Source organism: Paramormyrops kingsleyae, chromosome 16 (assembly GCF_048594095.1).
Source record: "Paramormyrops kingsleyae isolate MSU_618 chromosome 16, PKINGS_0.4, whole genome shotgun sequence".
NCBI classification, from domain to species: Eukaryota; Metazoa; Chordata; class Actinopteri; order Osteoglossiformes; family Mormyridae; genus Paramormyrops; species Paramormyrops kingsleyae.
In genome coordinates, this window is record NC_132812.1 from 24,406,976 (window position 1) to 24,434,160 (window position 27,185).

Consider the following 27,185-nt stretch of genomic DNA (forward strand, 5'->3'; position numbering starts at 1 on the left):
GCAGCCCTTCTTGATCGCTTTGTCGTTGAGGGTAAGATAACTGCACCATGGACGTCAGCATGTCGGTGTCGCTGCTGAGGGACCAGCTGGGCGTTGTGATCGAGCAGGCGGTGACCGCCGCGGTGGAGACGGTGCTGGGCGAGATGGCGAAGGTGGTGAGCAGCAAGTTCGAGGAATTCAGGAAGGAGATGTCGGCCAAAGAAAAGGAGAACGAGAACATCAAGCAGATGCTTGAAATATCCCGCTGTCAGATGAAGATGATGCGGAAATATCTGAGCGCCGTGGCCCCCAAGGACGAGCGCCAGGTGCCCGGGGCTGCGGCTAAAAGCGGCCAGCAGTCCGAGCCGCCCGATCACGGTGCGCCAGTAGTGGATACGCGGTCCTTCCCGCATCCAAAGCGGGCGTCGCTGACGGACGACGGAATTTCTAGTGTCAATGAGAAACGGCAAAACGCTATACCCAAACCCGGAAACATCTGCGTGTCTGAAGGTTTGCTCAGAACAATAACGTGGGACAAAGTTCCCACGAAGTTAACGAACGGCCAGGAATGTGCTTTAATAAACGCAGGGAAGGACTCGCTTAGTGTCAATGGTCAAGGCGTCCTAAGAGTGGATTTGCCAGGACATGCGTCTCACGTTAAAGGTAGGACAGATGTGATGGCGTTACAAGTTTACGTTAATTATTCGCCAATCGGCCAGTCTGATTTTCTGTACAGTATATTATAGTTTAATATACTGTAATTGCCTAATTAACTTGTTTACTTCTCTCAGTGGAGTATAGGGACTCTGAGGTGGATGATGGGTGCCAGCAGAGTCAGGATGGCCCCCCCAAGGGCACAAGGCCACCACCATTTTCACAGACCACATGTGCAGCCGCCCTAGAGCCGATTCCCTCCTCCCTCCATAAGATGGAAGCCCATACAGTGGCTGACACCCCCTCCCCAAAGGTTTGGTGCACCCCCTTTCAGGCCAAGGAAGAGGAGGCGGTGGGGGACATCGAGATCGTGTGTATCAAGGAGGAGCCTGAAGATCAGCAGGCCTGTTCCCTGGAGGCCCTGAGGGTGAACGCTGGCACTCAGGGCCGCGAGCAGCAGCAAGGGTGGCAGGAGAGGTCCGATGCCCCGAACGCCTTGCGCGCTGAGGGGGTGGCAGCGGCGTACACTGCGGTGACCGGTGGCACATGTGAGTCGCACCGGCCCCGTCTACCCCAGCATGCCAATAAAAACACAGGAAGTCACTGTGAGCATTGCCCACACGTCATGAGTAGACACTTTTCTGCATCCATTAGTTGAGCGTCACGGTGAGTCTGGAGCCTATTCTAGGAAGCACAGGGCTGGTGACACCCTGGCTGGAATGCCGGTCCATCTCAGTGCATAAATACACATTATGGGGAACTCAGAGGAACCAGTTTACCTGAAGCACATCTTATGGAAGGAAAACACGGGGAAAACATGCTATCCACACACACAGGGCTGGGGCAGCAGTTGAACCCGGAGCTATAGAGGCGTGAGGCCGCAGCTGTGTCCCCACTGCAGGAGTTGATTAACAGAGAGGCCTCTGCCCCCAGGTCCTGGAGCTCCGTGTCTAACAAGGCGGTCTCTGCCCCCAGGTCCTGGAGCTCCGTGTCTAACAAGGCGGTCTCTGCCCCCAGGTCCTGGAGCTCCGTGTCTAACAGAGCGGCCTCTGGCCCCAGGTCCTGGGGCTCCGTGTCTAACAAGGCGGTCTCTGCCCCCAGGTCCTGGGGCTCCATGTCTAACAGAGCGACCTCTGGCCCCAGGTCCTGGGGCCCCGCGTCCCGCCCGTCGTCGGCAGTGGCTGAAAGAGCCAAACCTCTGCGAGGACTACAAGCACCGGCGAGCGGAGCTGAAGCGCCGCAGCCAGCACCGGCGCCGTGAGCTGGAGAAGAACCTGCCGCAGCCACTGCTGGCTGCGTTGGTCAGGGAGCGTCGGGAGAAGACGCGGCTGCGTGTGGCACGCTGGCGGGCCAAACGCAAGCTGCAGGCGGGTCTAATGGCCCCAGGGACCCCGCAGTTCGGCGGGGCTGCACCCCTACCCCCACCCACCATCCACATCCCTCATCCCACTGACTCGCTCCTTGGCCGACGGCAGCCAGTCGCAGCCCCTCAGTACAGAAGCCTCCTGTTCAGCGGCGGTTGCCATGGTGATGGTGGCACGCGGTACCCCACCTTACCGTTTGGCTCCCACCCATTGTTGCCAGGACTCGGGTGCTCTTCGACCACTGCAGTCGCACAGCCTGGGTTGACGTCATCCGTGCAGCAAGGGATGATGGGAACAGATTCGGAGGTGTATCCAAGCAGCTTGTCCTGATAGCCTGTATGCTCACATGGAAGCATGTCAAGGGGGCCCTCAGCCAGGAAGCAATGGGAATTGCAGCGTGCTGCTCTGCAGGATGCTGCGGGAAAAATACGATTGAGTAGAGGAAATGTCCTTGTGCAAGATACATGACTTATTAGTATGTTTATTTAATTAGTGAGACCTATAAAACTGGGGAAATGAATGTTGGCTGAGATGTGGGACTTCAGGCCTCTGAAGTCTCGACAGAGGAATGAATTTTGTCATCAGCATGCTAGATTTAAACACGTACTTGTTTTAATTCCCATGACTCCGATTCGAAGTCAGATTAATAAGGGTTTTACTGCCATTGGAAACCCCATCGGGTATTCAGTATTACCACATTTCTTTTAGGGAGTATTCAATGCAGTTATAGTACTACAATAGTTCAGTTTTTTTCCTTTCAAATCATTTTTTTCGGTCCGCTTTTTCTGTTTCCTGTAGTGTAACGGACTCTTATCAGAACACGCCCTCCGCCCACCAGGTCGCGCGTGGCCTGTAGTTCCCGCTTCTAACTCCCATGTGACCTGCTTTCGCACAGGGCGCCGAAACCCAGAGCTGTATCAGCACTCTGGGGGCGGAATCCCCACTCGCCTGCATCCCACACGTTTAAACAGCTGTCGAGGAGAATAGTGATCCCTTAACTATCTTAGTGCAACACCACGGCAAGGTCGTGGTGATCGCAGTGGAAAAGTGGCCTGATCCAGAAGAGCGTTCCGGCCCACCAGAGGGAGCTCATGTACACATCTAGGTGACACTGAAGTTTCTCTGTGTGGTTTTAAGAAGGATCGCCACAATTTAGGTGGGGGGGGGGTGGTTAGGGTGACCAGATAATCCATGTCATCCCGGACACCTTGAGCTAGGACAGGATATGTAACCTACCATTTCAATTAAAAGGACCTGAATTTCACTTAAGCACTGAGTTCTTCCTGTGTGCTGATTGGTCAGTCTCCTATAATCATGCACGTGTCACTAATGTTAATGTGAAACAGCTGGATGAGTCTTTCAGTCCAGGAAATAAACCAGTCAAAGCACAAGAAGAACGTAACAATTTAGCCAGGCGCAGGAGCCTTTCAGTTTTAAGGTAGTTTGTAAAACTTGAAGTTGCTCAAGGTGTTTGGGATGACATGGATTATCTGGTCACCCTAGGTGTGGTGCCTAGTTAATCACTGACTCTGGCTTTTGGAACCTAATGAATGTTATTTAAAAGTTCCTCTAAGAATTTTGGTCTCCATTCTCAGAATACTACGCATTGAGTTTAAAAACCAGAACGGGTAATACTGTGTGTATTTGCAATTACAAAAGACTTATTTTTTTAAATCAGTGGTGTTGGAGCTTAACCAATCAAAAATCTTGGTGGGTTTCAGCGTTTACCAGTGTCAGCGATGGTGTGCAGGGCCTGTGAGTTTTAGCTTGTAGGTTTACTGTATAAAACAAAGTTACTTTCAGTCACAGGAGGAAGTTCTGTGTTCTGGGGGGGGAATTGAAGGTCACTTCAGTCAGACAATTCATATGGCTATGTGCAGCATCATGTGATCAGCGCTCTGGGTGGAATTGAATTCACCCTGAATTTGGTTAATTAACTTTGCTTTAAATGGGTTTTTGCTAATATGCAAAAAAATGAAACGTTTGTGATGTAGACGATGCCTCATCCTGTCACAGAAGTTGTGTGAGAAATAAAGGAGCTGACCAGTTGGTTGCAGAGACTTAAAGTGCACAAGTGTGACCCCCCCCCCCCCCGAGCGAGCAACTGTGGTGACCACTGAATGGCACTGGCCTCCAGGGGGTTTTAAACACCAAGGGCTCAGATTACAACACTGAGCAGTCAGACCTTCACTCATTTCCTTGTTTAAAGCCTACATGTCCCAGCAGCCCCTGCTCATGTGCTCCTTCCCAGCACAGACCACAATCATACACAGACCACTGAGCAAGCTATAGCCTACTCAATAAAACACGTTCAATATCTGAATTCCCCCCAGTGTTTTACAGCTGGGTGTGGTATAAATGCACTCTTCAGACATCATACTTCGGCTTACCGACGGCAAGCAGAGGCAGCCACTAAGCATAACATTTCACTGAAAATGAATTCAACTGCAGGATGTGGTTTTATATAAATGTATGGCAGTAAGGAGACAAAGGACACGCAGGATATTACAGCACAGAGGGGACCCACACTTCCTCACTATGGGCAGTATATAAATAATTTGCCTAACTCTGCATCTTCTGGAGGAAGCCGAAGCGGTTGGAAGAGATTCCCTGGCTAAACCTGCCACAGACCCAGGGTGGGATTCAAGCCCTCCATCCTGGAGGTGTGAAGCATTACCAAAGAGAGAAGCAAGAAGCGAGGTGGGAGGCATTTCAGCTATTTAGCTGAAACCATGAAATTCAGCAGACTTGCATTATAAAGTTGGTCTTTTAGATAGAATCTCCCTCCATGCACAGTGCCTCAACACTAGAAAGTCATTAGAAAACAAAACATTGCATACCTAGGTATACCCGTCCAGTCTGAGTTAACTATACAACTGGATTAAATAGATCGAAAATAGCAAAGTAGGCGTTTAAAGCCCTAACCATACTGCCTACTCTTACCTGCAGCCGTAGGAGGTGATAACCATGAAATATGCTGCCATTACGTCAACAGAGAAATGCTTTTATCACGCATGAAAACAGAAGACGCTGTTACTAAGGTGAAATGGTCACATGTAAAGTAGCTCAAAGTGCATACCCATTAATGTGTAGGCCTATAAACATTCACAAAAACTAGTCCTTTATTACCGGAGCGGCCCCCGCGATAGCGCTCGCAGTGTACCGGCTGCACGTACAGGCTCCCGTGTGCTCTCTGCATAGCGTATACTGGCTTTCAAAGCAGTTAATCGGTCAGTTTTAAAAAGTTCATTAAACCAATCCAAGTGAAAAATATTAGGCGTCTTTAACTCTAACAGTGAATTACTAGATTTCTAAATGTTTTTGGTTTTGCTCGTTTGAAGTATGTTTAATTAAAGGTGTATTGCTCTTGAACATATCTGGATTAGTCTCGGTTTACGCTGATATTTGCAGCATACAATCACGCAACCCGAATCGAAACTCAACAATCAAGGGCTTAGCTGGTTGACTAACCAGAACACAGGATATGCCGCGCCGGTTTAGGCTGGGAAACCTTGTCCTACGGGTTACAGCTGAACACCAACCTCCGCACGCCACCGGCTCTAATCTGGTCAACAGGGGGCGCCAGCCACCATGCGTCCCTCCGCGTTAAGACTCCGCAGCGGCGTTCGCTGCAGGACCTGCAAATTCTTCTGACACTTTAGCTTCAGGGTGAATAGGCTGCACCTGTGGGCTTTCGGTTTCTTTCATACATTATTGAAGAAAATTAAAGAATAAAAAATCCCCTGCAGAAAAGGACATTTAATAAGCCCCATTAACAGAGGTGGAAAGTTCAGGTTCAGAAAGTACAAATGCAGACCAGGGTTTTGTTTCAACCAACCAGCTGAATATAAAGAGTCACAGTCACAGAGTACTCAACTGGTTGATTGAAACAAAATCCTGGTCTGGATTTCTACTTTCTGAACCTGAACTTTCCACCTCTGCCCATTAACGATGGCTAGGCTGTTTGGGGCGTAATTTAAAAACTGTAATACTGACTGGCCAGGACGAGGGGAAAAGTGCCTGTTGACATAAGAGCTTGGCAGGGCGAATCAGGCTTATCTGGGGAATTTTAGGGTCAGACCGGAACCGTCCAGGGGGCGCTTACATGACGAACTTACTTGGGTTCCTCGATAAAAATGAATACAGCGATCTTAGTACTGGACAAAAAACTCCACTATTTACTTGCGTGATACCAAGAGGTATCAGTATTGGTGAGGCCGAAATGAAGCCGACCACCGTTTTAAACATACAGAGAATAACGAGGTAATCAGCACGGATAACCATGGCGGCGTGACCCTCCCGAAGTTGCTTGAAGGTTACACCCCCTCCCCTCCATGGAAGCACGTTGCTTTTCTGGCGTTTAATTACACAGAGCACGTGATTAACGTTTTTGCCCTCATAGTTTATTCCACGACAAATATAGTCTTTTGCTCCTACACGTTTAGTATTAATGCAGGAATTAGAAGGAGATCCTTAAGGTTTAATCCCAAGTGAGGGATTAAATGAAGCAATTTCTATCACTGTCGTTAACAATTCTTAAATTTGCTCGGGATAGACTGCAGGATCCCCGCGACCTCGGACACGGAAGGCAAAATAAGAGAAATGGAAGCCAAATTAGATAAAATGAGCAATATGGGCAGGAGGTATTAAACGCAGAATGCATTTCCATATTGTGACCTGGTCCGGTAGAATTACAGTTTCCCGCATCATTCAACAAATCCCCGTAATGCAGACTGATGTCTCCCACAGACACTGATTCGACGACAGTCACGGTTTAAATGCGTTTATATATCAAGACACGATAAAATCAAACAATACATATCAACACATGACATTAATTAAAACTTCTCAAATCAAAACCATGTCCATCGAGGATTCTTCATGAAAATCTGTACATAGCCAGTTTTTAATCCTGTAGGCCTAATTGCAATTCTGTAAGCACATATTTCCCCCTATATATAAGAATCAAATTTTCCCGAAATGATTGTTTTGTTTCTCTTAGTGGATTTGGGGTCAGCACTTTGCATCCTGTGATCTTTTCAGTCTGGGTCACCTTGTCCCAAACACATTTTCAGGTCACAATTTGGCATCTGAGGCCAGTTGCTTGCTGTAAATCACTCTGCTGTTCAGATTATACAGGCAAACACTGTATTCCAAGAGACTATTATTGCAAATCTGATTGCTTTCCTAAGGGTTGTTTTTAAGGGTCACTTTGCGCCAAGGAGAACTCAAACTTACAACTTGAGTTTCGTGGGCATAGTTAAGGTTTAGGGTGGTTTCTGCATGCTGTTAGCTTAATACAGTTTTATCACACAGTGGGGTTACCAGCTAAGGAAGTTTCAAAAGGTAAAGGGACTAAACAGCCATGACTGTACAAACACATTTTTTTTTTTTTTTTTTTTAACAAAACCCACGGACCACATTGGCCCAGCTGACCAGGCAGAGACTGGTCACACTTCCTGAATTTCGCCTGGACAGTGTAGCTTATCCAGAAAGCGGCGTTTTTTCAAAACCGTGTCTGTTGTGACGACTGATAAGGAGGCTCAGCAGCCAACTTGCAATGCTTACTTAAAGGATATTTACGTAGGCAGACTTTCCAAAACTCAGAAGAAAAAAAAGTGGGTGTTTTCGAAACCAGAGCTCATTTATACCACCGACTGGGCACAAAGCTTCTCCGTATCTGAAATGTTTACCTTCACATTTCAGTAACAAAGCTTTACTCTTACCCTGAAAGTAAAAGGACCACATTTGAGTTTAGAGACTGAAACGCCCAGCTTGTATTTGGTCGAAATTTTTCTCCCTTTTCACCTGTTTTTTTTTTTTTATTCTGAAGCAGTACCCAAATATTAGTCTTTGTCTTGGCGATAAGCAGCTTTGCAGAGGGGTGGCCGGCTCTAATGCCTGAGGGTGGTGCTGATCGCTGGCTTGCTCTCAGCGTCCGCCCCTGAATTTCCCTGCTGGGGGGTCATATTGGCAGGAGGCCACTTAAGCCAATACGCCAGCAGCCAGTTAACCACTTAACATATTTTCACCCCAAAACAGGTTGTCAGCTACCAGTCCCACGCTGCCTCGTTCACAGTCTTTGTTGTTCACCGTTTACAGAATTACATAGAACCAATATTGTCTCTTCATTTACGCAAGAAAGTACTTGACTAAACAACAACAAGGTGGTACGGAGCTTGGGGACAAATGCAGACAATTTACTCACAAAACAAACACGTTTGTCTAGTGTTCCCTTACTTTATGTTACAGCATCAGGACTAAATTTCCCTTGGGTGATGATAGCAGTTTGGGTCAAACATCTCCAAACTTCACTAGTGTCCTCTGGTCCACTGCAGCTGACCCATGTGCAGACATCCCACCTCTTCTGGAGGTTCCTGGACTCTCCCACATGATAGTAGTGACTCCCTGACATCCGCAAATTATATACAATATCCCGGAAATTTGTTTTGCAGAGCGAGAGCGCACAAGAGAGAGCAAAGACCCCAGAGCTTATCTAGAATCTTTGGAGGAGGACAGCGGGCATCTGGGATCTGCCGTCAACACGCAGGAGACTCCTGGAACTTGAGAGAGAGCTGGGATGTCTGCATGTACCTATCAAGCAGGAGGTGTCAGATACACCTTAGAACTCCAGCTTTGTGGATCAGAAAGCGAAGATTGTTGCATTCAGAGACCCCAACAAAGGCAAACTTGTGGTTGCGGCTCTCAGTCTGACAGGTCTGATATTAAAAAAACAAAAACAGAAAACCACAGACAACAATCTCAGTGAAAAATATAACCTGAGGGGGGGGGGGGATACCACACTGGGATTTTTTTTTCTTTTTGTGGTCATTTCTCAAGGAGAACCCAAACCCACAAACACAACACCAAGTTCTCAATTTAAGAACTTGCTGGTCTCCACACAGAACTTCTCTGCAAGAATTACGCCTGATTTGAGAATATTCTGACAATTAGGTGTCAATGTGTCATGTTGGATTTTAGCGCATTAAGGAACTTCAGTTAAAAAAAGCAACACAGATTAACCAATTTTTAAACATAATATAAAACATAGCAAATATTGCAAAACATTTTAATAAAAATCTTAAATACTTCAGTGTAGTGTCTATACTCTCGATTAAACAAATGTAGCTTAATGTCAGAAAAAGTAGAATAATTTGTCGCTTGATCATGTGGTAAAAACTGGCCAACTTTCCACTAGGATCTCTGAACATACAGCTACAAGGTTTACAATCGTTCTCTGAAAGGGGAAACAACTTGCAGGTTAGAATGATGTAACATACTCAATGTGCCGTGAAGATTAGCCTTGAATTAGCAGTTCCAATTTTACTATGGATTAGCCAAAAGTTAACCGAATCCTAAACAACACACAAATTCGAGTTCTATACACCCTCTTAAAGCCCAACAGCTGTTAGTGTGCAGGACCTGTTGGGACTGTGATAACCAGTCGGCTACAGACAAGGCAATGCTGTCAACCACAAACTGCCATCTAGCCCCAGGGCGGTGACTTCCTGTCGGTGTGGAGGGAGTCACAGGGACCCTACTGCCCAATCACAGACACAAGAGTAAACCGTAGCTGGTACCCGGCCTGGCCACACAGCGTGTCCCCCTTAGTGCGCTCAATACTTCATGGATGATAAATAAAATAAACAGTTTAGTCCGATTCAGTTTCGTCGGCAAGCTACGACTCCTGCCAGCGGGGGCTGGGAGCTGGGGTTGCCGGGGTAACGCCTGCTTCCGTCTCCGGCCCGACGGCGATCTCGCCCTGGTCCCCATCTGTCGATTCCAGTTCACTTTGGTCCAGAAGCTCGAAATCCTCATCTGGCCCGTGGGCCGATGCGGTGGTTTGAAGCGGCGCCTCGTCCAGTTTGGCGGCGCCGTCGTCCGTGGAGACGGAGCCGGGCTCGGGGGCGCCGGGGGGGGATTCGCTGGAGCTCAGCAGGACTCTCAAGGTGCCCTGCACCACGGCAGAGATGGCGGTGTTCACGATCTCCTCGCTCAGTGCCTCAAGGGACGGGTTCGGGCCCCTGGGGACATCACTCAGTCCCAGTGCTGGGGCCCCCGCCTCCCCGTGACCGTGACCGTTGAAATGAGTGTTGACGAAGTGCAGCGGTGATGCCAGATGCCGGATCAGGAGACTCTCGGGGCTCTGTGGGAGGTTCTGGGAATCAGAAGTGGCAACATGGTTTGGCCCGGATGACGCTGGTGAAGCCTCGTGCCCACGGGCAAAATCGGGAAGATCCCTGGACAAAGACTCGCCTGCTTCACTGTTCAGGCTCTGCTGGTCCAGATCTGAGAGATGGAAACAAAAAAGAACAGGAACTGAAGTCGGATTGGGGCAACCAAGCAACCTTAATGACCCAAGATAACGAAATTAAATCCACGACCAGACAACAACCGTCAGGTTCACAGATAACCGCTAAATCAGCAAAAACTGAAAATTGGCACTTTCTTCTAGAAACTTCATATTCAGACATGACCAGGAGATATTTCTTTCTAGAATTTACATCGGCCATATACAAAGATTCTGATACGTTCTGATATACCTATTATAAGGCGAAAATGTATTTTAAAACAGTACACCTAACCTAATAAACATCTTAGCCTAGCCTAGCCTAGAACACTTACATTACCCTACAGTTGGGCAAAATCATTAATCACAAAGCCTATTTTATAATAAAGGTGTTGAATATCGTGTAATTTATCGAGTAATGTACTGAAAGTGAAAACATTCACCCATCACAAAGTCAACATACCATAACACGGACCATCGAAACCCAGGGTGTGTCCGTGTTACTCTGCAGTACAGTCTTTTGTTCTAAAGCCAGTATCACCAGCTTCCACATTTACCCCCGATTACCCTCTCAGTGGGGTTTGACACATTCCCACACACTTATTTGCTTAAAAAAAGAAAATGGAGCCCCACCCCCCACAACTTTTTCTTTCCCTCCGATTCTGTGACAAATCAAAAGCTCAAAAGTAGCTATAAGCCCCACAGGCTGAAAATGACCGGCTCCTGCTCCTGAGAATGGGAGGAATGGGCGGATTCTGCCGCTGCGGGAAGTGGAGGAAGCGTCACCTTCTGAGACGTCGCTGAGCTGTGGGGTGGTGGCTCTGGACACCGAGAAGCCGCCGCTCTCCAGGATGGAGACCTCCTCGTCGGACAGCTCGGAGTCGGTGATGGCCATGGCCAGTGCTGTGGTCTTCACGTCCACCTGCCCGGGAAAATCAGCGTCAAATCAGCGTCAAATCAGCGTTAAACCAACCGCCATCCTCTCCTCTGTTGTCATCTGCCTTTCCTTTAATTCTTCGCGTTTCCTTTCCCCCGTCTTCATATCCCTCTCTCTTTATGATGTTGCACTTACCACAACACACCCATGAAAGGGCCTTGGGGGCGACTCAGTTGTGAAAGGCGCTATATAAAAATAAACTGAACTGAATTCTCAAATGCACCTGGTACACCCGCAAGCCGGGCACTGCGACTGGGCGAACAGGGCTGCACTATATCACATCGCATTATGTGAAATGTCCATATGTGTAACACTATGATATTTATAAGACAAAAAAGGGGATGAAAATTACCTGAAATAATAAGTTCTGTTTGGCTGTAGTTCATCTATCGACAGAGTCTATCAAATAAGTTGGTGGTGTTGCTGTGAGGCACGAAGCATTGCCGACCAACGTGATGCGATTATTGCGCATGTGCATGATATTTCAAGAAGCCCTAGAGGGGAGGCAGCCACCAGGAGAGCAGAGGGATGGTCCTCAAAGCAGGATTTCTCAGACAGCTGGGTTAACTTAAGCTTGACGTCTTGATTGTCCAATAGGAATGCTCCTTACCTAAACTCTTATTGGATGATCATGCCTTCTAGCTTAAGTTATCCCAGCTGACTGAGAAATCCTGCCTTGTGGACCATCCCCCTGCTCTCCTCCTTCAGCCACCAGGCTCAACACTTGGAGAAAGATCTGCCCCCGGTGGAGCAAACGGCCTCTGGATCATCCGGAAATTTCCGTTCTTTTTCCATCTACCCAAACCCAAGCTGACCGCAACTGTCCTTAGTTCACACACCGAATTAAAAGTTTATCGGACAGGGGTGACTGCATCACTGAGTGCATGAAACACCCACACACACGCACACACAGGTACACACACAGCGTGCGCACACACACGCACATGCAGGGCCTCACCGTGGGGGCGAAGCAGGACAGCTCCTCCTCACTCTCGCTCTCCGTCTCGGCCTGAGGCTCACTGCCATCCTCACTCTCCTTCTTCACCTCTGCAAGTCAAGTCAAGGGGCTTTTTATTGTCATTTCAACCAGATACAGTGATACAGTGCACAGTGAAATGAGACAGTGTTCCTCCAGCACCATGGTGCTACGTATAACACTACATCCACACAGGACTACATAAAAGTGCAAGGGTGCAAAAAGTGCATACATTGCGACGCAAGACAGTGCAATAGAAGAAATAGAAGAGATGACAGTAAGACACGTCTTAAGAGTAAGACAGGCTAAGTGTAAAGTGCAACAGTGCAATAAGTTGTGCAAAAAGTTATTGAGGTAGTGGATTGTGTAAAGGTGTGTGTGATGTGCAGGAGCACATTAGAGAGACAAGGGCGTCTCGTCGCAATACGCTGAACACGGGACACACAGCAGCACGTCGATAAACAGCAGTACCATCACCTTTCAGTGTTGGGGTCACTTTAAGGACAAATACTGTGGAATTTAAGTAGCTGTGCAACAGCCTCTAAAAACTGATCTCAAAACAGCTTTTTTCCAGGTCACGCACCTATGCGGCTCCGTGTGAATTAAATGACAGCAAAGATTCCACTGCAGCAAGTTCTTATTTAAGCTACCAGGCAATGTTTACGGCAGGGGTCCCCAGTTCCCGTACTAGAGGGCCAGTCCGCTCCACACTTTGCAGATTTCCCTGCTCAAACACGCCTACTAAACTTGGCAATTGGCCGGTGTGCTGGATAAGGTGCGTTTTGGCAGGGAAATCTGCAAACTGTGGTGCAGACTGGGCCACCGGGATGGGAATCGGGGAACCATGGTTTACGGCAACACCGTGACGACCAGCTGACTGGGGGGTCCGGGGGGGCTGGGGGGTCCGGGGGGGTGGGGACACCCACTTCTCTTGTCATGCTTGTGATGCCGCTCCTCCCCCTTCATGCTGTAGTCCAGCTTCATGAGTACGGGCTCCAGGCCCGTGTACATCTTCTGGATGAGCTCATGGTACACCACCAGGGGCCAGAGCAGCACACTGAGCACTGTGCACGAGACAGACCACACTCAGTCAAACAGAACAGTGCCCCCTGGAGGTACCAGAAGGGAAAACAACCATTCGCCAAAGTCTCAGAACTGATACTATTCTAAGAAAAATCATTATAAGTTGCATTTCTATAGAGGTGCCCCGGCAGAAGCCTGTTTGCAAAAGCACATGCAGCTATCGCGGCATCTTTACTAGTACGAAACGAAGAGTTTGGCCATTTAGATGGTACCCTACTTACATATAATATAGGAGATCATGACGCCTGGAACATAGTGTCCTAAAACTGCCAGGACCAGGCAGCTTGCGCACATCAATGCACAGAACTGGGGGGGGAGGGGGGAGAATGTGATTACAGCTTCAATTAGCATAACAGAACATTGTACCTTTCTCAGAACAGGAAGCCTTCAATGCCATTGTACCTTTCCAGTACAATACAGATCACAAACCATATTTAATCATCTGATAGAGGACACGGATGAACTAGTGTGGAAAGGTTCCCACAGACAGCTAGTTTAAGGCTTGACATGTTTCTTCAGCTGGTTAAAAGGCATAAAGATGCAGTGTCGGCCCTCCAGGACCTCACCTTCCCGTGGTTCTGTCGTTTGTAGAGCAGCATCTCCTGGACGTAGAGGGTGAAGGTGAAGTAAGTCTCGGCGAGATGGTGACTGAGCTCGGGGACGCCAAGGAGCCGTGGTCGCACGGTCACGCCCTCCCTGCCGCGTCGGGAACAAGGGTCATGGTCGGGGTCAGAGCCCGAGAAAGGGGGAGCAGCTGCAACGTGCTCAGCGGTCGGAGAAAGAGGAGGTGGGATCGTGCAGAGGGATGTGAAGCAGGCATCACGCGCAGCACGGGGATAACCCCCCCCCCCACCCCCACCCAAGAAAAAAAAACCTGCACTAGTTAGCTAGACGTACCTTTCAGGCATGGCGGCGTCTGGATAATGGACTGCATAAAATTGAGAGAAAGAAGTTTGTATCAAACATTTTGAAAGCAAAATAAACAAGTACCACGTCCAGGGGAGCACAGGCTGACACTGTCTGCCAGTTCTCCCCAGGTCACGTGGGTTTCTGCCCATAGTCCAAAGACGCACATAGACTGATCTCTGAACTGCCCGCACACTGTTATATAGAAATGAAAAACAAAAGAGCACTTTGGCAGACCCTTGAGGATACAGCCCCAGTGACAAGCAAAGGCACAAATTGCTACTCTTTTTTTCTGACAGTGTAGGGTGTGTGTTTCTAATAAGAATTACTCTTTATTGATCTCTATGGGGATATTCTCTTTTCACCTGCCCCATTTTGCTCTCCATCACACACAGACACATATGCAGGTGAGATCGAGCCTGGCAGGGATGGGCAGACACTCAAAGCAGTGCTTGTGGAACTGGGGGTTAAGGGCCTTGCTCAACGGCCCACAGATATGTGACCATTCTACTGAAGCCAGGTTCGAATCTGAGGCCTTACATTGACAGGCACAGAGGCTTAGCCTGCTGAGCCACACGCTGCCCCCAGTAACAGCTAGTATGGTATATGTGCTCAGAGACAGACTAGGATTCTTATCCACGGGATCCCGCAGCATTGTTCCCTGCGCTGCAAGGGATAGGCTGAACCGTGACTCCGTCCACGATAAAGTAATATTATAATAAGTTCTACAATAATTTTTTAATACACCATCTTTGGGGGGAGCTAAAAGCTGCATGCAAAACTTGCATAAAACAACCCAACTTTACACCGGGAAAACCAGCACGCTGAAGCTTCCTGCCGCGCGCGACACTGATACCGGGTACCTCACCTGGGATGCTGGGCAACTTGTCCTTCCACCTTTCGAGCAGCACCAGACTGATGAGGGAGACGCTGATGAGGAAGATGGGCCGGAGGGGCGTGGACGACAGGAGCCTGCGGCACAGGAAGCGGACCCATGTGGGCTTCGCAGCGCGAGACGGCGCATGCATTTACCGATAAAGTGCAAACGCTTTTACTTAACCACAGATCACGCCTTTTAAAGCGTTTCAAGGGCGGTTCCGCTTTGCTATAGATACTGACATTTAGACCTTAACCAGAGATCTCGCCTGTCTCGCTGAGAGGCCATTGCACCGTCCATTTAACGGATGCTTATGCCCCTGCTCCGGCGCTCCGCCTTATAAAGCAGCTTTCCTCCTTAATCACATTTCTTTGCAAACGCGAGGGGGGCGTTGCCCCGTGCCTGCCACGAATTACCAGAAATGGCCGTTTTTCGCTTTACCAGAACGCGGTGTTGAGGGCGAAGGCGCCGCAGATGCTTTGCAGCGGCCTCTCCCACACCAGCAGCCTCTGCGCCCACAGCACCGCCGGCTCGTACTGCCACAGCCAGCCCTGGAGGCGCTCCCGAAGCCTGGCCAGCTCCGGGCTGCCATCTCCGTCCGCTCGGCCGGCCGCCTCGGCCGTGAACAGCGCCTCCAGTCCTACCGAGGAGGGGGAAACGGAGGGGCGTCCAGCCTCCTCCACGCTCGCCATCTTTTCTCCGCTCGGTTTTGTTGTTTTGTGCATGACGGGGATCAGTAAGGGAGGGTTTCTCGAAGGCCGTCATGCATTTAAAAACCAATAAGGGAAGATACTGTAGCCTTTCCCTGTCACGTGTTTTTTCCTGTTTACGGCCCGGGAGCGGACAACGCCTCACTGTCGACACCTACTGGCCTGGTTCGTAATCACTAACTTCTAAATGAATTTTGATATCCCCTGCAAGTATGAACATAGGCAACAAACCACAGTAGTATTTGCTGTTCCCCTGACTTTTCAAGACACCAAAAGCGCTTTACAGAACCAATGGGGAAACACTTCAAGCACCACCACTGTGTAGCCCCCACCTGGATGATGCGACGGGAGATATTTTTCATATTATTCTGAGATGGGGTCCATAAGCTTCATCAGGCTGCGAAGTGGGTTGGGAACCTCAGGTGTACTGTAATTTCTACATCTGCACTTAGGTAAACGTACATAAAGCCTCACAACGACATTAGGGTGGGTTCGAATAATTTTCCTAGTTTCCCGTCATAATCACGCCACTCACCGTATAAATGACGACGATTCTTTTTTTCTACACACCTTTTGGGAACCGTTCCATAGGATCAAATGGATAAACAATGTTGTTGAAAATATCTCGCCAAAATGTTAGTACCAGACTTTCACTAGAAACAGACTGATATGTAGAACGATAATATTATGTGATCAACGTTACAACTGATATCGTGCTGTACATTTGAATGTGAATTTGGTGAGTTATTAACATACTGTAAAAAAATATACTGGAAAATATGAGAAATAATAAACATTAATATGCTGAATACATACTTTTGCATTTAGTTTGTAGCGTTTTAAAGTATGATTCGAAAGTTAGATGCCCTTTTTCCACAGTGTAACAGTTTATGTGTACAGTAACATAAAACGTATTCCTTAGTTGTAGTAAATCATTGCTTTCTGACTTATGTGGGAGCTATCTTTGTGTGTGATGCTGTGAGCAGCTACAGCACTCCTGGAAAGCAGAAGACCTTTGATCTACAAATAATAAGAAAAAACAAAACTGTGCAAACTTCAAATGTCACTGTGATGAAACTGTAACATTCGTTTTTATTAAGTACAATTACTTCAGTCACTGTAATATAAAATCTTGCTGACGTGCAAAATTCTGCAGTTAAAAAAAACACATTTATCGTAACCAAATGTGAGGTTTGAAAAGAAACGCTGTAAGATAAAATACACCAAGAAAATCGATACGCTGTAAACCTCTACCTCATTCTGCACAAGTAACACTGGGATTACTTGGCAGAGAAGTGCTGCTGTCCCGTGTTTTACAATGCAGCTTAAATCAATGCACTGTTATTTACAATTACTTGTTTATGATTATGTCAATTAATGTCAAGGGAACGGCCAAGCAAAGATACTTCAACAATGTTTAAGTGATCGATACTAGACAATATAAAATATTCCATACAAAATACACAAAAAATAAATTATCAGGCAAACAATGAATAGGACCGGAAGATTAATTATCACTTGTTCTAGAGTGTATACATTTCATAAATCCAACACTGAAAAATCACTGTTGTTATAAGTGGATGTATATTTAAAACATTTTTTTCTTAATCCGTGATTCATTTCATACTTTCTTTGAATTGTCACAGCTCATTTGTCTTGAAATCTCTGAAAAACACAATACAATGACATCTAATTAGACACTAGATATGTCCATCTTACTCCAAATGTGAATTATGTTAAATATCAGGATAAGGAATAAAGGCTATTGAGCTAAATATTAAGGATGACCTAGATTACAAAATAAATGTTACAAATGTATAGCTTTGTGATTTTGGTTTATGCATTGGATGGTATTCCCATCTGGAAAATCAGAGAAAAGTCTACACTGGATATTAAAAGCCAGGAGAGTCGCGTCAGCTATAAGCCATGAATGAATATGAAGTGACAGTTATATGCAAACAGAATGAGGAACGTGTCCTTCACATTCATGAACGTGGAACCAAACCCTTCAATTGCAGGTGTCATTTGTGGGCCATACAATCTGTCAAACTGTGTGGATGAAAGACAAAAAATGTGTGATTATTCCTCACTATCTGGTTTAACCCCCTCTGCACTGGTTATTCTGTTGGTTGATGTTGGGTTAACCCGGGCAGTGACTGGATAGCTTGTGGTAGTTTGACCATTCTTGAGTTGTGAGGCACAGTCTAGTCAGTATAGGTCAGGGGGGGCAGTCTGTCCCAGTGAGGTTGAGAGCCCCCACCTCTGACTGCAAATCTCACATAGGTGCTGATGTCATACAATTCATATGCACTTGTGAAATGCTACTTTAATAACTTTCATTTTTATGTATGCAATCTCATTATGGTGAGAGTCACCACAAGAAAATATTTCGTACAATACTTAAACCAGTTTTGAAATGTAATAGTTTGTAATGTTTTGTAGTCAAACTATGTTGTTGAGGCATGTATTTAATGAAAAAGCATGTTTGTGGAATTTGCGAACTACTGCAGTGCATAATGGGTATGAAATTTGGAGGCCACTTATGTTTCATCATCTACAACTGCTGCAGCTGGCATAGGCAGGCCCTAGGTGTGAATTTTTGCCCTAGGGCCTGATGTACAGTTGTTCTGCCACTGGTATGAGACCCACCCATTATCTTTGGGTGAAAATTATAATAAAGGTTAGAACTGAGTGAACCTTCATCTGTGTATGTGGCAACGTAAGAAGGTGCAGAAGGTAACTGAAGGCAATAAGCGGGGCAGATAGAGAGAGCTTGCACAGCACTGGGCTGCAGGACAGGAACCTAACGGCACGGGGGAGCCGGGGGCTGGATGCCTACCTGGGCTGCGAAAGGGGCTGTGATGTGATGAGTGTGGGCGGACACCCATCCAGGTGCTAAGAGTAAAGGGCGTCAATACCTGCCGGCGTCAAGACCAAAGCTTGGAGCAGGTCAGAGAGCGAGATGATCCCTCTGACCACGTCGTCCTCGTCCACCAGGACCAGACGGTGAACCTGCAGGGGGGGGGGGGGGCGGCTCTGAGTCCGACAGGGCAGGTTCTCTGAATCCCGTTAACCACTGTCTGGTTTAACCCAATGAGAATCAATTGGGTTACCAACATGGCCGCCGTTAGGTCCGATCACTCGGGCTATTGCTCTGAGTTTTTTAAGCCTAACCCCAAGTATTTTAGCCCCGATGCCAATCAGTGTCCTACACATATCAGCCAAGCGGGGTCTGTTGATATTCTCAGCATTTGACCCCTCGCTGAGGTGCTTTGGGGACACGCAAGCCCACCTCAGCTTTGGCAATGCGGTCGATGATGACCTCCAGCGTCTCGTGCGGGTAGCACTTTAGCACGCCCTCGACGCAGCACCCTCTGCTCTGCACCGCTTCCCGCATGGTCATGTTCAGGTTATTGTAGCTCTTCTGCGCAGCAAGGTTCTGTCCCATTTCAGCAAAATGGGGGAGGGCAATAAGGACACTGCTTAAACCGTACAATAAAGCATGCATTTTGGCCAGAAAACACCCGACATCACGATGCAAAGGAGGAATCTGGCAAAAGGCTGTTACAGTATTAAGCATTAATCTTGAGGACAGACAGTCTCTTGGCTCCCCCTTGTGGACCACGTTTCAAACGCAGTTACAAAGGTGGTGGTGGTGGTGGGGAATATGGTGTCGCTAAACCCAGTGGGAACCTATGAATTATCCAGTGGGAAATGGGTTAAACCTAGCATTCTTCAATAGCGCATAATTCACTCCTCCGTGGCTGGGAAGCCTCATTATAGGTAATTAGAGGTGATATTCACAGTAATTACTGCAATATCTGCATACACTTTGCATATGGAAACGCATTTAAAGTACTACACACCCGCTGAGTTATTTTTAACGTACAATTTTAAAGGTATGATTATAAAGCGTTACACAATTGATAATAATTATAACCAGTATCGTCAAAATAATTTGTTTACCTACCTAGGAGCAGAACTCAAACGCGTTAGAAATTAAATTTAGGTAAGAACTCGTTTTAGTAAGAAAAATATTGCTTGGCGATACTTAAAGGGCTACAACAGGACAAGTTCAGAACAAAGGTATAGCCCAACTAAAATTCTTGGATTTAATGAAATAGTTTACATTATTATAGAAACAACTTACAATAACAACCGTAAATAACAATAACAGTATCCGTGCGTTAGGCCGACGGCAAAACATATTTAATATTAAACAGCGGCAATACGTACGATAACGTCAAACCTGGAGTAGAGAGCCACCACCTTCCCTGGAGAAGAAAGTGGACATTATATTAGACTGATGACTGTAGTATCTTTATAACGAAAAACGCTTTTTCTTAAAAAACAAAGGCGATCCATCATGAGGCACATTTTGTCACAGAATACAATTACATTGCAATCTGACATACAGAAGTAGAGTTTAACTGTTAGAACTGTGCACTTGATAGATAGATAGATAGATAGATAGATAGATAGACAGACAGACAGATAGATAGACAGATAGATAGATAGATAGATAGACAGACAGATAGATAGACAGACAGACAGATAGACATACAGACAGATAGATAGACAGACAGACAGATAGATAGAAAGATAGATAGATAGATAGATAGATAGATAGACAGACAGATAGATAGACAGACAGACAGATAGATGATAGATAGACAGACAGACAGATAGACAAGACAGACAGATAGATAGATAGATAGCCAGACAGACAGACAGACAGACAGATAGATAGACAGACAGATAGACAGACAGACAGACAGACAGATAGATAGATAGATAGATAGATAGATAGATAGATAGATAGATAGATATAGCTAAAAAGCTAAGGTTAAAATAGGCACCTTTTTCGTTTACCACGGGCAGCGCGGACACCCGTCTTCCCACGAAAATGGACAGGGCGTCATACAGCGTCTCGGTCTCCTTCACCGTGGCGATGTGCTTGAACGTCCCGATTTGCGCCTCCCTGATGCGCTTCTGTAGGAACCGCGGCTTCGGGATCGTCGCCCCCTTGGGAGAAACAGCGCCAGGGAGTCGAGCTGACCACAAAGCTGGGCTGTATGACTCTTAAACATACTAAAAATGCCGTGAAATGAGGGTACGGAAGAAAGGGGGCGCTCACGAAGATGTGCAGGAACTTGAGGATCCTTTTGTGCGTCAGTATGTGCAGGACGTTTCCAGATTCGGGGTCGATGACGGGAAGTCGGTGGATCTTATTTTTCAATAGCGAGTAGATGGCGTCAAATAAGCTGAAGAAAGGTGAGGACATCAACAGTTAATTAACCCATCCTAACCAGTTGGCATCTAGGAATACACCAGTTAGGGAGCTGGCAGAAGGGGGGTGGAACCCGCCATGTGTTGCTGGGCTTCGAGGTACCAGTGCCTTTGGTTTACCTGGAGTCTGGTGTGATGCTAATCAGAGAATGGCAGGAGTAGTGTAGGTACACTTCTGGAGCAGAAGATAAGGTGTGGGGAGGTCACATGGAAATTGTAACGAGAGAACAGGGATGTCATCTTAGAAGCCTCATTTGAATTGAGCTTATCGATTAATCTACATTCGAACAGATCACCTCTCCATGTTTCAATCTTGTGCTCTTCCAGCTCATAGATCTGTACCTGCGAGACACAAGTACATGAGTGAATTCAGTCGGGCTTCACTAATGCTGCTGTAACTCCAGCAGAGCAGTGTCCCTGGTGACAGGGGCAAAACTATAGTGCGTCATTTTCGATTTTCCATGCTGGGGATGTCGATGTTATTTTTGTTTTAGCTACTGAAACTTGCCTGGGGGTTTGTGATTGAGGGTGGGACACTGGTGGGGCATGGAGGCAAGGAGAGGAGGGCTGTCGGGGGTGGGGCAAGAAACTTACCATGGGGGACTTGTAGTAACGGTGGAGAATGTTAATAAAGTCTGTGATGGTCAGCATTCCTGGAAGGGCAGGAGCACATATATAGCAAAACCAACAACAAACAAAAACACAGACTAAAATGTGTTGTTTGTTGTATTGTTGATGGTATCAGCATTTTTTGCTGCTAATTTATCTGTATCTGAATGTATCTGTTATCCTGCCAGGTAACAGTTGCAAACTTTTATTTTGAATTGAACTCATTTGAAGATAGAGTGTTAAGAGAAGGATTTGGGAAAGTCGGGAAAGATTCAAGGCCAGCTGGGAGGCAGACCTGACTGATACACACCTGAACGGCTTCTGAGAATCCTCTTGCAACTGAGGGGTCTGTTGTCAGGGTCAGTGCCTGTCCGTCCCTCTCCTATATGTTTGTTAACCGTTTGGCCAGCAGGTGTTGCTGTCCATCCTGTTCTCTTCTCTGTGTTGTAGCCCATTAGCCCTAGTGTGTTTCCCTGCTTCTTGGGCTGCTGTGTAGCTGCTGTGGTTTGGAGGCTGTACCCTTTAGCCATGAGTTTGAGGCTGGATAGATAACAGGCTCTCTTGTTATTTAACTTGTTTTGGTTTTGTGTTTTCTAATGTCTACTATTGTTTATCTTTGAGTCCCTGTATGAGGTTTATCCCCCCCCTTTCCCCCAGTTCCATTGTGTTCTGCCTGCACTTCTGTTCTCAGTCTTTCATAGTGTTGCTAGCTTTTAGCGTTTGTTAATGCCTCCCAGTTCCAGTGTTTGTAATTGTTATCCACCCCACCTGTTTCTTGTTGACCCAAGTCCTTTTGAATGGTTAATTTGATTATGATTTACACTTCTTCCTTGTTCACCCTGATGTTCTGTGTATTTAAGTGCCTGCCATCGTTCTGTTTGTTGGTCAGTCACTGGATTTAGTTACTCTGTGTGTTTTACTCTGTTCTATTGCCTAGTCCTGCTCCCTGTGTTGCCCCGTTCACTTGTTGTAGTACCTTATGTTTCTTGTAGTTCGTTCCTGTTTTTTTTCCATTATTTTTTCTGACCCCTCACAGTCCTTCTTTTTGTGCCTTCCCCAGTGTTGTTAATTTCCTTAATAAACCCCCCTTGTCTTGGAGCCATCAGTGGATCATCACCTTTCTCCTGCCTGCACCGTGACACCCGTTAGTGGAGGGAATGGGGGCTATTTATAGCCACGCCCAATGCGAGGGAGATTATCCAGCTGCCAATTCCCACTAGACACTGAGGCTCAGGTGTTCTGGCTAAAGTTAGCGCCCCGTCATTGTACACTGCAGTGAGGATGGAGAGGGCTTTGGGAGGTGCTGATAAGGAGTCTTGGAAGTTGAAATACAGCATTGATGTTAGCGAGCCTTGTGGAGGAGTGGCTGGGGCTGTCATCTGAGCCTGGCTTATGGAGGACTTTCCGGAGGGTAAAGTGACACCAGGAGTTTGCTAGGGTTCCCTTACCTACGAAACACTGCAGCTTGTTGTCCCAAAGTGGTGCTGCTCTCAAGCCGTTGGCCACCAGAGCGAAGAAGGCTTTCTTCACCTGTACACACAGCCCATTTGAACACAGTTTGTACACGGAAACCGTGGGGCGACTGGCAGATGCGGACTAGTTTGTGGATAAATGCATACTGAAGGCTATCTTGATTGGGTATGCGGATGCGCATTTAAATTTCAACGACTCTTGGAGATGCATTTGTGGAGGAGCGTTATTTTTTTTGCCCACCTGCAGCGTAGTGTCAAAGATAACGAGCTTGGAGCTTGTCGGAATGGCATCATAGCAGGTGTGAGTCATCATGAACTTGGTGTAGACGGCGATGTCAGGATCGGGGCCTGTAGGGAGAGACGAGAGGGGAGCATCCTGCTGCATCCTGTCCCACCCCCTTAGTTTTCAGGACACACTTGCCTCTGAAGTCCTGAATGACGATTCACTGTCTGCTCACAGTGTGCAGTAAAACCTACAGCCCAAAACAGGAAGTCACTGATCTTAACATCTGTCTGTGCATTTGTCCATCCATCCACTTTATATACCTGCTTGTTCTACGTAAGGTATAACCAGGGCTGAGACTCTGGTTTCCTGGGGTGCAGGGTGCTCCCGCTAGCCACTGCACACCATACCATCCCTTATCATCCTTATTACTCAGCTAAGTAGTAAATACAGTCACTTCCATGAACCACTTAAGTTACAAAAGGAAGCTCTAACATGCACCACTGGAGGGAATCTCTGTGTGCCTTAATAGGAACTTTGTTATAGCTTTGAATCTGTTTGAATGGATGTTAATCTCTACACAGTGCTATGATAACACTGTCTGTATGAACGTTTTAACAGTTACTGTCACAAAGCGTAACATGTCAAGGGACCAGGGAGTCCATAAATGCGAATATTAAAGTAAAGACGTTACAATATGCCTATTCAGAAAATTATAACATTTGATTTTAGTGTTTTCCAAGCCTACATGAGTATGGAAAAAAGAAAGTATAAAAATATTTCAGTATTTCCAGACTCTGGCAAATTAGCCTGCTATGTAATTAAAAAAAAAATAATTTACTAATTAATGTTTTTGATTAATTCACTGATTGTGGGCTGGTCATCAGCATCAGAATGTGCACAGAGCACATTTTGAAGAGCGATGCCCCAAGCAGAGGAGTAGGGGTGTGTCCGTGGGGTTCGTGCTTAAGTAAATTCCAGCTACACATACTGAGGTAGGGCATTGACGGGACCTTGCATTTTACAACATTCACGATGGGGAAATACAAGTTTTAACCTGCCTGGCTTGCGTATCCCAATTATGGTAACTGGCTGGCTAAGGATCTGAAATGTGTCTGTAAAGCAAATTGCAAAGTAAGTGTAAAGTTTTTCAAAGTTTTGAATACGGGTGAGTTGTTAGTCACAGGTGCAGCCCTGACCAGTCATTCCATTGCTGCTGCCACCCTTTCAGTCATTGTTCACTGACTCCATCTCCCTACAGTCTGGAAAAGTATGTAATTTTAAAATGGAAAGTGTGTAGGAACGCTGAACATAACTACATCACATGTGCAACATTCAACACCCCTCGCTATATGCAGAAAAACTGACATTTGCAGTCTATACCAGGGTTCTTCAAATCTGAACCTCGATTCCAAATCCAGGCCTTGTTTTCAGTTCTCCCAGGTAGTTAGTTTAATAATTACTGATTCTGATTGGTCAGAGGCTTCACACCTGACTCACAGGTAAAGGAAGGCTGGAAAACCAGCAGTGCTCGGAGCTCGGGGGCCGTGATTTGAATAATAGAGGTCCATACTAAATAATGCCTTCTGATGGCTTACACTGGACAGCAGCCGTTTCCAGTAGGAAAAGCAGGATTGAGACATTCTTTAGTATGTCTAACAAATACACACACTAACAACACAATCTGTCAGGAACAGGCAGTGCGTACCAGGGGTACGACAATTATGTCTGATTTACTAGATACCCAAACCCTCAGTTAGGTTACCTAATAGTACTCACAACATAAATGTTTGGGGCTTTCTAACGAGTGTTACATTCACACGATTAATTAGAGCTTTTGGCGCCTATTGTAATGTGGTAAAGTAGGACTCATGTCACAGTGACTCAGTCATTTTTCACATAGCTAAAGATTATGCCCCCCCCCCCCCCCCAACAGAATGATACCCTGGGCCCCCTCCCCAAATTACAATACATAATTTTATAACTGTTTGTATTTAAGAGCCCCGATAAAGTGCTGGGCCCCCTGAATCTGTCAGGGTGTCAACGCCCGCCCCTCCGACGCCCCTCCGACGCCCCCCGTACACCCCTGCTGTCAGTTACCTGCCTCTTTCATGGTGATCTTGTGATCCACAACAGGGACCTGTGGACAGAAAAGAGAGTGGGCACAAAATAATCTTTCAGAAGTTTGCTGCGTTTTGCTTCAGCAAATCAGAATTACAAAGTCCTCAACATACACAGTGACTTTTACCGCGGTTCAGCGAGGCCTGGGTGGCACTTTCACCAAAGTCAGTGTTAGAGGACCCAGTGTGAAGGTTCTTACTGCCCAAAAGTTTCAGAAGTACAGCATTTCCCCCCAGGAATTAGTGACACCATGACACCAGTTTTGGTGTTTTGTTTCCAGATATGACAAGAGCACTGAGGTATTTTTAAGTAAACATTGCAAAACAAGGAGTCTAGTGAGTGGTGTTTTTCATGGACTCTGTCCCTTATTCATTGCTAACTAAATAAGGGAAGGTGTTCTGTACTTTCTCACCCAGGGTAAACCTGACCAGACCCTGACACCAACCCGCCATCCCATTACTGGCCCAAATGACCATTTTTCTGAAGTTCCTTTTATGTCGCTCTGATCCGGTTTGTGCCCAGTCACTGTACAGTGAGCCTGCCCTCTCAGACCAGTGATTTGGTACCCTGACCTCCATCACTGGGTCTTGCTCGCCATTTCGACAGGACCGATTCCTGCAAAAATATTCTGTTGCATCGCAGGGGTTCTAAAGCTTGGCCGGCATTGCCAAGGCACGTGGTGTAATTTCGCGGTCTCCTGCGGACTCATTTGCATAATGAGATGGTACACAGCCTTGGCTTGTCCCAGAGAAAAGCGCACCAGCTGTTCTGCCTCACTGGCAATGACACCTCTCCATTTTTTTTCCCCACCTCCATTCCAAAATCGTTTAGTCTATACAAAGATCCAGTTTCAGGCACCTTCAGAATAAACAGTGAAGCATGACTTCCCCACTGCTGAAGCAGAACTTCATTTCCCAGAAGAAGTCAGAACTGCGTTCGTGAAGACACATGTTTTTGTTGTGATACTTACTGGTGACATGTTATGTCTTCTGAATATAAAATTTTAAGTATTTGGATTAGCAGACTGGGTACCTATTAAACTGGAGTTGTTGCCTTTTTAAACAGCAGTTCACTGTGTTTCGCTGTTGCAAACCAGAATTACAAAATCATCACCATATGCAGTGACTTTTAACATGGTCCAATTAGGTTAAAGGAAAGGATGCAAGATCACAACTAAGTTAGATTTTAATAAAATAGCAGCATTTGAATTTTGAGTCTGGCAGTTTAAACTGTGAGTGTGACAGAAGAAATTACAGTATTTTCATCATGACTCACTGCGCAGTGGGTGTCTGTGTTTAACCACAAAAACAGCCTGTTTATGGGCTTCCAGTCACCTCTCTGGCTCTCTCGCCCACACGCTCTCACACACACATGTGCATGTGTGGGTGTGCAGGTGCCTTACCTGACCAAGAGGGTCCATGGTGAGGGGCTGTCCCGTGCGTTTGGCCGGTTACATGTGGTGTGTTAGCAGAAGCTCACCGGCTGCGCCCGTCCCGTCCTGAACGTGCTCCAAGTGGGCTCGCCTACCGTGGAGCCGTTGGGTCTAAATTAGGAGCAGAGGCTGGCAGTGGCATGTTGGGGGCTGGCGCTGGGTAGGCGGGGTGGAGAGACCGGGCCTGCCGGGGTGGGGGGGGGAGGGGAAGATCCAGAGGCAGAGACTGTGTGTACAACACAGTTTGGCGAGCCAGTTGTCGT

The 27,185-nt window shown here is 46.8% G+C and overlaps 3 protein-coding genes across 11 annotated transcripts; 1 reads left to right on the top strand and 2 right to left on the bottom strand.

The window, feature by feature from the left end:
* Positions 1–47: 47 nt before the first annotated feature.
* LOC111858389 (uncharacterized) lies at positions 48–4,046 on the top strand. 4 transcript variants are annotated; one of them, XM_023840137.2, is made up of 3 exons: positions 48–642; positions 771–1,181; positions 1,567–4,046. In XM_023840137.2, exons 1-3 carry the CDS (start codon positions 48–50, stop codon positions 2,325–2,327), a joined length of 1,767 nt encoding a protein of 588 aa, XP_023695905.2. In that variant the 3' UTR covers positions 2,328–4,046. The 4 variants fall into 4 exon arrangements, with proteins under 4 accessions (XP_023695905.2, XP_023695906.2, XP_023695907.2 ...); XM_023840138.2 differs by having other exon boundaries at positions 1,609–4,046; XM_023840139.2 differs by having other exon boundaries at positions 1,651–4,046.
* Positions 4,047–6,764: 2,718 nt separating this feature from the next.
* On the bottom strand, positions 6,765–15,892 carry LOC111858364 (reticulophagy regulator 2). Its single transcript, XM_023840104.2, has 9 exons — positions 15,508–15,892; positions 15,058–15,161; positions 14,181–14,211; positions 13,850–13,979; positions 13,505–13,589; positions 13,127–13,264; positions 12,183–12,271; positions 11,074–11,209; positions 6,765–10,286 (listed from the first exon to the last, which is right to left on the bottom strand). Exons 1-9 carry the CDS (start codon positions 15,789–15,791, stop codon positions 9,676–9,678), a joined length of 1,608 nt encoding a protein of 535 aa, XP_023695872.2. The 5' UTR covers positions 15,792–15,892; the 3' UTR covers positions 6,765–9,675.
* A 947-nt stretch (positions 15,893–16,839) lies between these two features.
* Positions 16,840–27,049, bottom strand: prkag3a (protein kinase, AMP-activated, gamma 3a non-catalytic subunit). Of its 6 annotated transcripts, none has more exons than XM_072700325.1 (14): positions 26,893–27,047; positions 25,474–25,509; positions 23,568–23,619; positions 23,388–23,494; positions 23,123–23,204; positions 21,660–21,718; positions 21,362–21,407; positions 21,186–21,240; positions 20,914–21,040; positions 20,636–20,801; positions 20,013–20,050; positions 19,069–19,215; positions 18,695–18,788; positions 16,840–17,441 (listed from the first exon to the last, which is right to left on the bottom strand). In XM_072700325.1, exons 4-14 carry the CDS (start codon positions 23,457–23,459, stop codon positions 17,398–17,400), a joined length of 930 nt encoding a protein of 309 aa, XP_072556426.1. In that variant the 5' UTR covers positions 23,460–23,494; positions 23,568–23,619; positions 25,474–25,509; positions 26,893–27,047; the 3' UTR covers positions 16,840–17,397. The 6 variants fall into 6 exon arrangements, 5 of the variants coding, with proteins under 5 accessions (XP_072556426.1, XP_023695854.1, XP_023695851.1 ...); XM_023840086.2 differs by having other exon boundaries at positions 25,470–25,509; XR_002841568.2 differs by lacking the exon at positions 23,568–23,619 and having other exon boundaries at positions 18,616–18,788; positions 25,470–25,509; positions 26,893–27,049.
* Between the last annotated feature and the right edge of the window lie 136 nt (positions 27,050–27,185).